The sequence below is a fragment of the Orcinus orca genome, chromosome 21 (assembly GCF_937001465.1).
Source record: "Orcinus orca chromosome 21, mOrcOrc1.1, whole genome shotgun sequence".
NCBI lineage: Eukaryota > Metazoa > Chordata > Mammalia > Artiodactyla > Delphinidae > Orcinus > Orcinus orca.
Window position 1 is genome coordinate 23,293,931 of NC_064579.1, and position 14,900 is coordinate 23,308,830.

Consider the following 14,900-nt stretch of genomic DNA (forward strand, 5'->3'; position numbering starts at 1 on the left):
GGCTCTTCCCTTCAAGCCAAGGAAGATGCTTGAAGCTCTTTACCTTCAGACTCCTCAGCTGCTACCAAGCCCTGCACCTGAGCCACGGTATCACATTTCTATCTGAGAAACCAACCTCCGCACTTTGAATTGTGAGTAAGGAAGTACCGTACAAGCTCAAAGCTTCTTTCTTCCAGAATGAAGGGGAAAGTTTCATTCCCGCCCTTCTCATTAATTCTCCTTGTTCTTCAGCTTTTGGGGGAGGGGACCCCATAACCCTTATATTCTAAGATCTGAAGGGTGACCTGGGTAAGAACGGTGGCGAGCTCCCAGCAGACGTCCCTACGTGAGTAAAGATGAATTCTGGAAAAGGAAACCCGGGTGAGCCAGCTGACTACCCACTGACCGCTACCCACTGACCGCTACCCACTGACCGCTACCCACTGACCGCTACCCAGCTCCCCTGCTGTTACCTTCTTTTGGCTTCTTCATACTGGAGGCTCAGCCTGACCTTTTCAGCCAAATTTGATCTACTTCTCACTCCGATCTAGTAAAAAACAAAAGGGAAAAAGTCAATTAACTCTGCAAATGAATGAAGTAAACTGCTTTTGTTTCTAGGAAGTGCAAGTAATTGCAAAGCTAAAGAAGATGGGAACACCAGTTTGAAAAGGCATTTACTTTATAGTCTCAGTAGGGACAAAACATTTCTTTTTAATACAAGCTTGTCTGTTTTTCAAAGACTTTAACGTCCTTTTCTCCACACATTAAATTCAAGATAAAAAATATCAGGTAAATGTTTCTGGTATCTAAGAGTTTATGAAGGGTGTACAGGTCAATAAAATTTATGAACTGGAACTAATTTCCTTGTCTCTATGAGCCAAAATTTCCATCATCTAACTTTCAAATGCATAAACATAAAATAAATTACTTCAAAAATTAATTTTTCAAACAGGTAAGCCCTACTGTTGATCTCTACCTGTTATACTTTCATAGCACAGAATTCAAAGAAGCATAGAGAATACAAAAATAACTGGAACTTATTGAAAAGTAAATATCTACTAATGGTGTCCCAAAAGGTAGAATACAAACTGGTAATAATATTCAAGCCACATTAAATATTTTCAAATGCCAGGTATAAACCACCAATCAAATGTTTTAATATAATCAAGTTCAGATTTATAAAAACAAATTTTGTGGTTAGTTTTTAAAGGCATATATTTGTTTCTCATTAGCCTTAATGTTTATTTGGAAGGACCTTAATGTCTAAGACTCTAAACTTAATAGGAAAAACTCAAATTTTCATGTGTCTCTCGCCTTTCAATAGAGTCTCTGAATAAATACAGTATGAGAAAGTTTGAACAAAGCTATTCATATGGACAAATTCTGATATGCTTTGGCACCTTGGCAGAAAAGATACGGTTAAGATTTTTAAATCCAATCTTATGAGTATGAAATGCTGAATGCACACAGCTGGAATTCGCACCACCTTCCTGGCCCCTGTTCCATATGCCATCGGTATTGTAATCAGGGCCCGTCAGGACAGTGCCGGGGCCAACCCTTCCACGTGGATAACTTACATCCCCGGAAATGCTTGTTTGTGACCCGGCATCCAGGGTCTGTCTGGAGAGAGATAAATGAGAGTTCACAGGACTGGATCTCAAGTCTGGCTCAGATCTGCCAATGCTCTGGTCCAAGTGAAACCGCTCCTGCAGCTTAGCAAGACTCTGTTCAGGAAATACAAAGTACTTCATAAAGCTGAACATTTAAGAGCATGAAACTTCCCCACCAGGTAAAATTAAGCTAATCTCAATGGAAAAAACAACTACTTTATCTTAGTAGGTACTTATCACTTTAAATTCTTGAAAAAAATAAGAGTAGAATATAATTTTTGCACATACACACAGGACTTTGAAAATATGTAAGATCATATTAAACAGGTTATCTTATCTTTCCCAAGACAGCCTGGGAATTATTCACCCTGTGACTAATGGTATCTTTATATTTAATACATGCATTTCTTATTTTTAAAATTCTGTTAAAAAGAAGTCTATTTTAATAAGAACTACCCACTTTATGCAGTAGGAATTATGGAAGCATAGGATACCTAAAGCAGGCACACTTCCTACCTAGAAGACTTCTACAGTCATGCCATTTGACATCTGGACAGGATCCAGGAGATTATTTAGCTCACATAGATGTTAGAGATTAGGAAATGGAGGCCCAGAAGCCACAGTCGCTCAGTACCTGCAGTGATGTTTGGTTTGGGAAAGTGCCTAATTACAAGCAAACGTGACTGGTGTCGGCACCCGGGTTTTCACAGAGTGAGTTTACTTTAGAGGGAGGATGTGAGTCAGTGAGACTATTAAAAAGGGAAAAATTTAAGTTGCTACCAAAGAACCCCCGTACAAAACACTAATAAAAATGTAAGAAGCTCATTATTATCAACTTTAAGAAGAGCCAGGATTTCATCCTGATATTTAAAATTCTCACGATAAGAAATTAGAAATATCAGAGATCTGATTTTTTTTTTACCTAACCTTCTCTATTTTCTTTCAAAGGCATATTTATACAAAATGTATATGCATGAGGGATAAAACTTAAATGGTCACATCAAATAATATATTATAGAAAAGAACGAAGAAACCTCTCAGGGACTTTGGACAAGTCTTTTCTATTTTTTCATGCGAACGGTGAAAAGACGTATATTTTTCAAACCTATGACCATGCACTCAATCAATTTAGTAGGTCATGACTAGTATGTTTTTTTTTTTTCGGTACGCAGGCCTCTCACTGTTGTGGCCTCTCCTGTTGTAGAGCACAGGCTCCGGACGCACAGGCTCAGCGGCCATGGCGCATGGGCCCAGCCGCTCCGCGGCATGTGGGATCCTCCCGGACCGGGGCACGAACCCGTGTCCCCTGCATCGGCAGGCGGACTCTCAACCACTGCGCCACCAGGGAAGCCCCGATGACTAGTATGTTTTTAAATGAAACAGAAGAGACTAGAAAGTAAAATCAAAGTATATTACTAGTATTAAAAGCAGGCATATTTCTGTGAAATTTGGTGTGTGTATCTATGGTTAAAGACATTTGTATTACTGGGTTTTGATGTAAAATACACGTATTTCTTACTCTGGGTCATAGCCAAAGAGGTTCAAAAGTCATAGAAGATAACTAATGTCCCTTTCTGCTCTATTGTTGATTCCTGTATTTATTAATTACTTTTTATATTTTAGTAATTAAAAAGGAATCTAGCTTTTAAATTTAATCTGGCCTATGTATAAATCCAAAGTTTACAGAAAGAATCAAAGAGGACCTGAAATTGCTAAATTATGAGGTTCCAATTTAACTCTGTTCAAGTTCCATTAACTTTTTTCAAAGGACTTATTTTGTGCTTTTCAGGAATGACTGATTTAATTGGCAGGATCACTGCAGAACAACAAAAAGTACATCCAAGTGAAGTTCTGTATGTGTTACACATTCGTTAGAACCACATATTCTAGAGCAAGACTGCCTGGGTTTGAACCTCAGTCCTGCCACTTACCTGCTGTGTGACTTTAACCAAGTAACAACTTCTCCACACTGCTGTTTTCTTGTCTACGGGTTGAGGATAATAACAGAGCCTATCTTTAGGCTGTTGTGAGAATTAAATGAAGTATTTCTATGCAAGGCAGGCAGAAGACTGCCTGGCACAAAGTCAGTATTTTAAGTCAGTCTTTTCTATTTGATCGCTTCTTGCAAGTTATTTCAGAATTCCCCAAATGCAAAATTATATGGGTTCAACAATATTCACCCACATTCAACCAGCATTTTGGAAACTGACATGAAGTAGCTGAATTTGGTACTTAAATGCAGAGGTTCTGCTTACCATGGGCTCTAACATTTTTTGAAAGACACAGACTAAATCCTCACCCAGCTAGATAAAGAACTCCAAATGTCTAAAATATTACAAAGACTTCTCAGTGCTTGTGATAATTACGAGATGGAAGGGAGGGAAGAGGAGGAAGAGATATCTCTTTAAAAAACTTGACTGTATCTGCTAAATATAGATACTCAACATGCAGAATATTGATCACTGAATGGTTGTTTTCTCTACATATAAGGCTGGGTCACTGGAGCTCAGACCCATAAGGTGAGAAGTGTACAGGTGTAACAAGGGGGTCTGCTGCCATTAGCATCTCTCCCAGGGTGACTACACAGATGTCCCCCAGCTGGGTCAGCGTTCTCCCTGCCACCCCCAGCTAGCACCTCGGAATCTCCTGGGGTGGGGAATGGCTTTTCTAAGTTCCTCACACCCCTTTCCCCTCTCCTCAAGGCACCTCATCTACTTACTGACAGCAGGTGACATACCCTTTCTGTACCCTAGGCTGAGGACCACTGAGTTAGATAACCCTGCTTATCAGGGCGCCACATGAAGTTTGCAGTGAGTTACAGGGTGCACCAAGATACTAATCTCCTTAGATGGGCTCCAGGATCCAGCAGCCCCTGTCTCAAAGGTCATCCAAAGTCTGCCTTCAAATAAGCATATCAGAACCTTGGAACCAATCCGTTTTCTTCCAAGGCAGGTGGCTGGCTCAGTGCCTATAACAATCTCCTACGGGACCAAATTCCGTATGGATGGGGCAGAAGTGGGGTTTGTGTGGTGGTAAAGGGCCTTCCAGACTCCGGTGGAGAACTTCTGCCTCAAGGAAAGCTTCTGAGGCCCAAGAAGGTAGCAGTGTGACTTGAAAAAATGTTCCAACACATACCTGCATCAGATCTTGTTTTTCTTTTTCTCCTGAGCTAATAGCCTTTCTGATAGACTTCAGTTCAGTTAGGATGGCTTTGGCTTCACTAAGTTCATAGCCACTCTGGCCTCCAGACATTTTTTTATCAATTCTGTTAAAAGAGGAAAGGAAAAAAGAAAAATCGAAGAATAACCGAACGTACAAGTTAAAGAGATAGGAATTGGGTTTGGGGTTGTCTTAGTTGGCTAATTTTTACTACGTGACTCACACACACCAGTTTCAAGCTGATGAAGCTCTCTCCTTTCTCTTCTGATCACTTGGAGCTGAGAGCCCTTCCATCCCCCACTTCATCCCCCAGTCCACTGTCGTCACCTTCAGGCTCAGGCTTTTTGCTTTCAGTCTGTTTGGGTGATCCCACTGCTGGCTGAACTCAAACCTCATCTCATGCTGATCCTGACAAAGGTTCAGGACACGGGGAAGCAGAAGGACAGAAATGCCAATAAACTGGGCGAGCACAGGAACCTCAGGATTCATCGCTGCCACCTAATTTCACATGCTGCGATGTCTGTGCAAAACCTACCACAGTGCCTACAGCTTGGTGACCTTTAATAAAGGGTAGTGATTTTTATTTATACTAGTGACTATCCTGTAATATTTGGATTGCTTGGTTAGTTTCTTATTTCTTTTTAGATATATGAAATGTATTCTTCTTTTACGACAGTTATGAGTCAAGATAAATTGCTCGCCTTGCTGAATGAGTTCAAATCTAGGAACAAGGGGGCAGCAGATGTGTTCATTTGTCCACCAACGTTGAATAAAGAGCTCCCCAATGAGCTTATTTACTGCCCCTGCAGATCTGCTCACCAAATGTCCTTACAGTTCATAGGGTCGCCCTGTGTCAGAGGATTTCATGTAACCTAATCTTTGTGGTCGAACGGCCCAACCAAATTACCTAATTAAAAAAAAAAAAAAGGTTCAACATTTTCTTCACCATCACTCTCCTGGTTCTCCCCACCACCTACGCTGCCTGGGACTCATTAGGAAAGAGCCTGGGCTTCCCTTCAGGGACACATGCCACATCTCTGCCCATCAGCCAACAACGCTATTACATGCGTTCTCAGACATATCCTTGTCTTATCCACAGACTCTCCAGAGTTATGGCACCTACTAAATCACAGAAAACTGGCTCTGACCTAATTTGGTTTAAAACACTTAATAATTTGTATTTATTTCAACGTGAAGGGCATAGTCTGAAAAGTAAAAAAAAAACTAACACAATTATTATCTTATTCACTCTTCCAAAGTTTACCCAAACAAGTGCAGTTTGTAGATAACTTGATAACTAAAATGGTACTTGTAGATAACAAATACCATTTTAGAAAATATTTTACGATGCTGAACAAATAATTAAAGTCTTAAAGAACCCAAGAGAATAAAATTAATTTTATCATAAGGTCATTCTATAAAAAAGTATAACCAATGAAGTCACTGAATTAAACATATATGCGTGCGCGTGCACACACATACAGAGTATTTGTGATGGGAAGGGACCCTAGAGATTACCTAGTCATGTTTCTTCCAAAAAAAGAAACTGAGACCAGAAAGTCTATGCAAATTTAGCTTCTAAATTGCATAAACACTTAGCTAAGTAGCACAACTGTCCTCAACATGAAAGACTTAGGCCTGGGGCTCTTATGACTATTACATTTAGAATATTTGATAAGAACCCCAGAAGTAGTTTGAATATTGGTTGATTATATTTATTTCAGGAGGGCTTTATCAATGAAATTGTTGACACCCTTAAGTGTGTATCTACTCACTTAGTTGAGGCAAAAAGCTTATTTTAATAAGAAAAAGAATCTGTGAGATTTCATGAAACAGCTAGTAATATAGGTATCTCAAACTGTCAAAGGCAGTTTCTAAAGCCCAAGTAATTTCTTCCGATTTGTATAAAACCTTCAGAATTAATAGTAAAACAAATCTTTAATTCAGAAATCAACTTTGACATTTGAAAATAAAAGCCAGTGAGTAGTTTTCAGAAATAAACTTTAATATTGAAAAATAAAAGCAGGGCTACTTCAAGACTGCTAATTTAAATTGTCGGAGAGCTTTAGAAATAGATGAGAATTTCTCGGACAGCCACTGCTCAATCAAATGTTAAATACGACAAGAACCACCTCCATGCAGCATTCGCCAGGGAACCCCTTTTGGTCTTTCTTTCCCTTTTTCTGAACATTTCTACTTTACTTTAACTATTGCTTTTGCCCTCTACCTCCACATTTTTCCTTTTTCTCCTCCACTTTTCATCTCCCCCTTTTTCTCTCTTTTGACCCTAACTGACCATAAAATAAAGTATCAGCATAAGTTGCTGACTTTTTTTTTTTTTAAAACGAAGTACGTCCTGTGCTTTTTGTTCTTGAGAAATACAATTTTACTTTCATCCCTTAAAAATTAAAGAAACATTGTTTTTGGTTTCCGGGTACCCTATAGTTAATTTTTTCCCTATATCTTACCATTTGCATGCCTTCCCTGGAAAATGTGTACCCCCTGAGCCAAACTTTTATAGATTCTGTATATACTCTTGGCTTGCTGGGTGTTTCAGCACTTTCCATTTTCCAGTTTTGAGTGAACACTGGAGGTGGCAAAGCGGAAATATGCTTCTCTTCCTGGCATCCACCTACACATAAGCTACACTATCGCTTAGGCCAAAGTCAACTTTGGGACCACGGTCTGAAATGAATAACGTAAAGAATAAAACTACATTCATTCATCCAGCATAAACTATTGCATCAAGTAAAATAAAAACCGGGGTTTAAATTACATCCTAATTCCAGATTCCACAAACTTTTTCCATTTTATTGTGAATAAGTGAAAAGTTACAGAATCCTGCAGTGGGATTCTGTATAAATCTTTTCCTGAAATATATTTTGTCGTAACCCAAGTAAAAAGTCCCCTTATAGTACCAGGAATGCGGTTTCTTGAAAAGTATGGTCTCTGGGTTCAATCAATTATTATTCAATCTTCTAGTAGTACGGTGTAGAACAACTGGATGAAAACAGCTTTATTTTGTCTATAGCTTTATTTTGATCTACGAGAGGAATCTGATGTTAGATACCCTATCTTTCTGCTCTTGGTTCAGCGGATTAGAATCACTGCAAGAGAAAGCCTGAATTTCTACAACAAATGTCTATTGTTTTCTTGTGGAATGTTATTGACAGATTCTTAAACATGCCTTGGATTCCTATAAAAATTGCTTGCAAGCAAACTGCTTTGAAACAATACAGCATTGTTACATCAATATAACAAAAACAGCAAGTTTGGCTAACCTTTAATCCCAGTGGTGAATGAGTTATAATTTCATGTGCCTTAAAAGTATGCAACGTGTGGCTAAACGCTTCGTGGTTCTCCCACCACAAAGCCCTCCGTTATGCTGATGTACAACTGACTAAATAATACATTTAGGTGATTCCAGGTCTGTTGAGTTTTTCGGGGCGCTCTGCAACCAGCTGAGGTTCTCTGAACAGGGCTGGACCTGAGAACCACATGGGGGTCTCACAGAATCTGACTTGGGGTGGAGACAAGACACAGGGATTTTTAAGAGCTCCTCAGATTATTCCAATATGCAGTCAGGTTAGAGAACCACCAGGATGGGAGCATCTGAAAGAATATCATGGTCATGATCACGTGAGGTGAGTGTCAAAAACAAAACTGATCCAGTAAACCAAATGTCTGAGATGAAAGTCATGTGGCTGGTGGTCAAGAGGAGTGACTGGGGTCCCGAAATATAACTCGTCAACCACACACACAGAACAATCAGCTTATGTGGCCTGGCCAGCGAACACGTGGGATCTTTAACGGGGTAACGCCTTGCTGCCTTGGATACTGCTAAGGGAGACAAGGAGGAACATGAGACCCGCCGATCAGGGAAGCCCCTATGAATCCTGCATTGCTACGGGGGGCACTGAACCGGGCAGCAGGGAGGAGGGAAGGGAAACGCAGCTGGATGCCTTTCAAGCGATGATGTCTTCAACCCTCCCTGTGGTTGTGTGCTGGATGAACCATCGCTGCTTCCCTGCATCGGAGACCCTGGGGTGGCCACTGCAGGAGCTGGAAGGTCTCGGTGTGCCTGCTGGGGTTCAGTTAGTCTGGGCCTCGTCAGCAGAAGAGCAGTGGCTTCCAGGGGCTGGGAATGGGGCAGGGATTTCCAGATCCTGCTACCTTCCGTCATCTCCATTCTCATTTGACTCAGCTCGAGCTGGAGCCAGGGTCCAGCAGACTTCAGCATGGAGCAGGAAAGGGCAGAGGGAACACGGGAGCCGAGGCACTCACTCAGCCCCTCTGCAGACACCCCCGACTTGCTCCCTGAGATCAGACAGCATTAGGTCCCTCTGGGGCTGCCAGAGGCGGACAGGCCCCGAGTCCGGGGCTCGGCGGGCGCAGGCTTACAGAGCCCAGCCTCCGGAGAGAAGGGGGAGGCCCTTCCTGGGCTCGATCTCCTGGCTCTGCCTCAAACTGAGAGCAGGCTGGCAGGCCCAGAGACGAAGCTAAGTTTCTCACTTTGGTTTCCTTGGATCGCCAAAGATTAGTGAACATTTCACACCTATTCAAGTGTATAGATTTTCCCAAGATTTTTGCTTTTTTTTTTTTGGTGCAGAGCTTTGCACTTCGTATTCTACTTCTCTTTGAGAAAACTCTTATGTAATCTATACTTCTTTTTTCTTTGTATCGGTTCAGGGGCTTTGGATTATTCGAGAGTCAATTTCAGTATTTTCATACTCACTGTTTCAAGGTTGCAAAGCCTTGTTCTTTATAGAGCAATTCTTGCTTCATCTGTGACAGTTCTCGCTTCAGCTTTTTAACCTTTTGTGAGAAATCAATGTAAATATGAATGTTTGTAAGTAATCAGCAACACAGTTTAAAAAGGTAATCTATTAGTAAACCATTAAACACATAAACACAGCCACTAGTTTGACATTGACTCGACTAGTTTCTCCTGGACATAAGTTCTATGGAAGGCAGATTATCAGCGATGTGCATTACTACTCAAGTTTCCTCTCATCATCGGACGTAGCAACATTGCTATGAGCCGGACATCGCGATCGTCCGCGCTCTGTGATAAACAGCCACTACGGGGAGAGGCAGGATGGTCAGCCAGGGTCTCTCGGACTCTGCGCTTGCCCTTCCTTCCTGACTCTCCAGGACCCCTGGCCACCCCTCTGTTCCCCAAACAGGCCAGGCTGTTCCAGCCTCAGGGCTTCGGCATGTGCTGTTCCCCCGGCTAAAAGGCCCTTCCCTCAGCTCTTCACTAGCTGACTCCCTGTCACTCGGCCTCAGCTCCACGTTACCTTTGCAAACAGCACTTCTCTGGCCACTGCACCCAGGCCATTGGTCTGTTTTGTTTAGTTCGCAGCATTTTCCAAGAGCTGAAATTGTCTTTGTACTTGTTTCCTGTCTGTCCCCCATGGGAAAGTAAGAAGCGTCACCCAGCTGTACCCCAAGCTTGTAAAATAAAACCAGGTGTACAGCAGGGGATCAATAAATATTTGTTGTCAAACTGATACAAATTGTTCTCTTCCTGTTATCTTTGGTAATAAGAATACTAAGGTTTGGCAGGTCAGGAAAATGGCACAAGCCTGGTTCAGTCACAAACTGAAGGTATTCTCATGGGTGTCAGAAACTTATTTCCATATAGTGAGTTATAGCCTTAAGTTTTAAGCACATCCTGTTGTATAGTATTTCCCTGTGTTTTGCACTTTTACTTCCTATTTATTCTACCCATTCCACAAACACCTATTGATTCTGCGCAATGTGTCAAGTCCTGGGTCTGAAAGTGTGAATGAAACAGACCTACTGCCCTTATGTGTCTTACAGGACAACGAGGGGGCCTCATATGGAGCAAATGATTGTCCAACGAAATAAACCTTTCCAACTGCCATAGGTGATATAAAAGAAAAGCACAGGCTACTTCACGATCTAAAAGGGGGACGGGATCTAATTTAGCCTGAGGGGTTGAGGAGATGAGAGGGTTCGTGGGCTTCACTGATAGAAGGGGTCCCCACAGGGTAGAGCCTGTGGACAAACCCTAAACTGTGGGAGGGGAAACTCAGCAAGTCTCTGGGATTTAAAGAATGCTGTCACTGCTGGATTACAGAGGTGGCGCGTGGAATGAGGTGAGAATGCAAAAGGAGGCCTGATTACATAGAACCTGAAGCCATGCTGAGGATTTCTAGATCTCCTCCTAAGAACAATGAGAATCAAGGAGGGACTGTAAGGCATGAGCTGCTTCATGCTTCTAAAAGATCACTGTGGAGACTCTATGGGGCTTGGACCAGGGGGGCCCAAAGGGGCCATCCTGCCTGGCGTGCGGGCCGTGCTATAGGAAAAATCCATTTTAGAGGTAGAATCAACAGGACTTGGTGGCGGACTCAATGTGGAGGGTGAGGGAGAAGATGTGTCAAAGATCACTTCCGAAATCCTGGGTATGTGAAGGTGATTTCCTGGGGGGAGATAAAGGGTTTCTGTGAGACATTTATTTTTCTGACACCCATGGCACTTCAAGGCAAGTGGAATATGTGGACTTGAAGTGTCCAGGCTAGAGATATAAAATAAAGAGTCACTGACGTAAGGATGCTGTTCTAAATGCACGAGGATAAACGAGATCAACTAGAGAGTGTGTACGGAGAAGGGAAGGCAGCTCAGGAACACCTTGGGCATCTGCATCGCTCACAGGTCAACGAGAGAAAGAGACAAAGTACACTGTGAAGCAGAGGCCAGAGAAGTCAGAGGAAAACAGAGAGCATCGTGGAACAGACGGGAAAAAAGTAAACGGGGGGACAAGGCCCTATGAGGAACCAAACGACAAAGACAAGGGCTGTTGTGACACATTTGTAGACCATGAGGCACAATATTTTGGATACAGTAATGTTCAATAATTTACCTGTTAAGTTAATCTGAAGGCCTAACAGTTTGTGCCCTAAGGCACTTACATTTTATTAGGGAGAAGGAAATAGAAAGAATTGTGTTGCAAGGCCCAATTCCTAACTAAAAGAGAGGTACAAACAATGTTACTGGAACCCAAAGGAGGAGAGGACTACTTAGGCCAGGGGAGGAGGGCTGCCCTCAGAGAGAAGGATCTTGAAGGTGCTTTAATATTCATGCATAGCAACAAGCTCACTCACAGTGTCCAGTAAAGACATTTCAGTTTTAGTATCAGACTATCATCATGTCAGGAGCCATCAGTAACCGACAGCTCATTCCACATGTAATTCTACTTCTGACAGCACTCTCAAAAGCTTTTCACCAAAAAGACTAACATTTTTATTTAAAAATAACAACAGAAATCCAAAAATCAATAGTAACTGGGCTGAAACCTGTCTCTACCTTTGAAAACACAGTTGATAAAAAAAACAAACAAACAATGGTACTATCAAGCCCTCTTGGAACAGCTGAATTAAAACAATTAGCGTATCTCATGGTCATAAAATGGCACTCCACTTAAAATCATTTGGGCTGTGATGACACACCCATTTACTTTCTTTCAAAAATGATCATTGTAAATTTAACTTTTGACAATTCAGACTCTTCTCTGCTTAAGTGACGTGAGATTTTATTGTATGTTGGCTGACAGTGATAAAGGAGGCTAACACCTGTGTTTTCCTCCACATCATGTACTTTACCTAGAGTTGGCTGAAAGCCACTGCTTTCATTTTGGGGAGTCTTCTGAGTGGATTACCTGAATGATTTTCAGCTGCCAAATATCAATGTGCATTTTATTTTGTTAAGGATGAAAAAGTTTGATTCTATTATAATGATAAGTGAAAACAGATACTGCTATTTCCAACCCAACATTATTTCCGATTGTTTCTGGTTTTAAGAGTTTGGTCTTAACTGTTCAACACCCTTTCTTCTCGGAGAACCATTTGGCATCGTTAGCTATTGGAGGATCACTGTCTCTACTCTCATTCTCCAACCCACTTTCAAATGTAGGACACAGAACATGAAAACAAATGTCCTTAGATCCCAGCTAAGGGTTACGCTAATGCTGATTTGCACGTTTAACACAATGTGGACTCTACTTGGAGACAATAGTGAGAGCTAAAATGCCAAGCACTTCAGGTATTCCAGGCACTGTGCTTTCAACCCTCACAACTATTCTAGTAGATGGATACAGTTTTAATTCTTATTTTACAGGTGAGGAATCTCAGACCTAAAGAGAATAAGTAAGTAATCTGCTGAAGGTTACCCTGCTACTAAGCAGCGGAGAGCGGTCTAGAACCCAGGAGAATGTTTTAAAACTACAGTTATAAAAGTTTTAGTTATTAATGGCATGATAATATATATAAGATCAAAGACAAACTAGAACTGTAGCAAAATGACCTAAATAAAGCCTATGGTCCTTATTCTACCTTAGAAAGGTCAGTATTCTTTTTTTTTTTTTTTTCTTTTCGGTACGCGAGCCTCTCACTGTTGTGGCCTCTCCGCGGCCGTGGCTCACGGGCCCAGCCGCTCCGCGGCATGTGGGATCCTCCCGGACCGGGGCACGAACCCGTGTCCCCTGCATTGGCAGGCGGACTCTCAACCACTGCACCACCAGGGAAGCCCCATGTCAGTATTCTTCTATCCCACCCAAGCTGAATATGTGAAGAGCCTCACAAGCCCTAGAGCCTGTTTTTGCCTTATATCAATACGTGGTGAACTCTCTGCAGCTGGATCCAACCATCTAATTTTCCAGACCTTTGTCTACGGCTCAAATCTCAAACCCGAGAGTCCCAAATCGGAGGCAGAGAGACCCATGACTTTTGCACATTCCCTGCCTTTTATACCCACTACACCAAAGCAACTGACGTTTTGAATTGATTTTAAAGTTAGTTCTGAAATCCAGAAAGAGAGTGATTCAATGGGATAAGCACGACTGGAAATCATACAGCCTCTTACCATCTCTTACAATCCTAGTGTGTAATAAGTTTTCTTTTAAAAGAAGGAGAAACAAGATGGCAATGAAGGAAAAGTAAATTCCAGAACGTGTGGACCTTGGGAAGATCACAAGACAGGCAGGGTTCAGAAATCTGCCCTAAAAGTGACCCTTGCAACATTAAAGTTACAATGATCACAGTGACATTTTACTGACGACTACTGTCCCTTCTCACCACTCCCTCCGTCGTCTTGCCAGGAGCTCCCTAAGCAAAGCCGACAAAGGGCAGCTGTCATCTTGCTCTTCTGGAAATCTTCCTCATCACCACTGCTTCCACCTCACTAAAAATCCTCACCACCCGCCTCCTCTCTCAAGTCACCTTTAAAGAAAATGAGAAATCAGCTCCAGATCATCAGAGGATTAATAATAAAAACATGTTTGACATTACTAAAGAATAGCAGGAAACAGAATCCCAGATGCTGTTAGGACCATTTGTGATGACTAATAAATGGATTCTGTCGTCAGAAACAAGATGATTGAATATATGTTTAAAAATCCCAAACTTCTGTTTAACAACAGTGAAAAGGAAAAAACAAAACCTACTAAGAAAAATATGAAACATTTTTGAAGTATACTACCTTGAGATACAAATAATAGATAAAAATATGGAAGGTCAACTCTAGATCTCTTTCTGCTAAATAAACCAATGAGTTGCCACATAACCCAGAAATTCCGCTCCTAGGCATAAACCCAAGAGACATGAGAACTTATATCCACATAAACACCTGTGCAGGAATGTTTGTAGTGGTTCTATTTATCATCACTCAAAAGTGGAAACAACCCAAATACCCACCAACTGGTGAATGAATAAATGAAATGTGATGTGTCTGTACAATGGAATATTATTTAGCAATGAAAAGAAATGAAGTACTGACACATGCTACAACATGGATGAACCTTGAAAGCAGTATGCCAAGTGAAAGAAGCTCACAAAAGACCACATATTGTATGATTCCATTTATACAAAATGTATAACGGAATAGGCAAATCTAGGGAGGAAGACAATAGATAGTGGTTGCTTGGGCTTTGGAGATAGAGGATATGGTTGTGCAGAATGGGCAGTGACAGCTAACGGAGTACGCGGCTCCCTTTAGGGGGTACAAAAATGTCCTAAAACTAGATTGTGATGATGGGGATACAACAGTAAATACACTAAAACCCACGGAAGTGTACATTTTAAACAGGTGAACTGTGTGGTATGGGAATTAATTCTCAAAAAGCTGTTA

General features: G+C 41.5%; 1 protein-coding gene across 2 annotated transcripts in view; it reads right to left on the minus strand.

Moving 5' to 3' along the window:
- WWC2 (WW and C2 domain containing 2) overlaps positions 1 to 14,900 on the minus strand; it is a 163,806-nt gene that overhangs the window by 39,248 nt on the left and 109,658 nt on the right. For both annotated transcript variants that reach the window (XM_004281746.3, XM_033409268.2), the window contains 4 exons: positions 9,484 to 9,563; positions 4,725 to 4,854; positions 1,557 to 1,703; positions 453 to 526 (listed from right to left, as the gene is read on the minus strand). In XM_004281746.3, the coding sequence (XP_004281794.1) occupies positions 453 to 526; positions 1,557 to 1,703; positions 4,725 to 4,854; positions 9,484 to 9,563 (431 nt within the window). The remainder of the gene's footprint in view (positions 1 to 452; positions 527 to 1,556; positions 1,704 to 4,724; positions 4,855 to 9,483; positions 9,564 to 14,900) is intronic.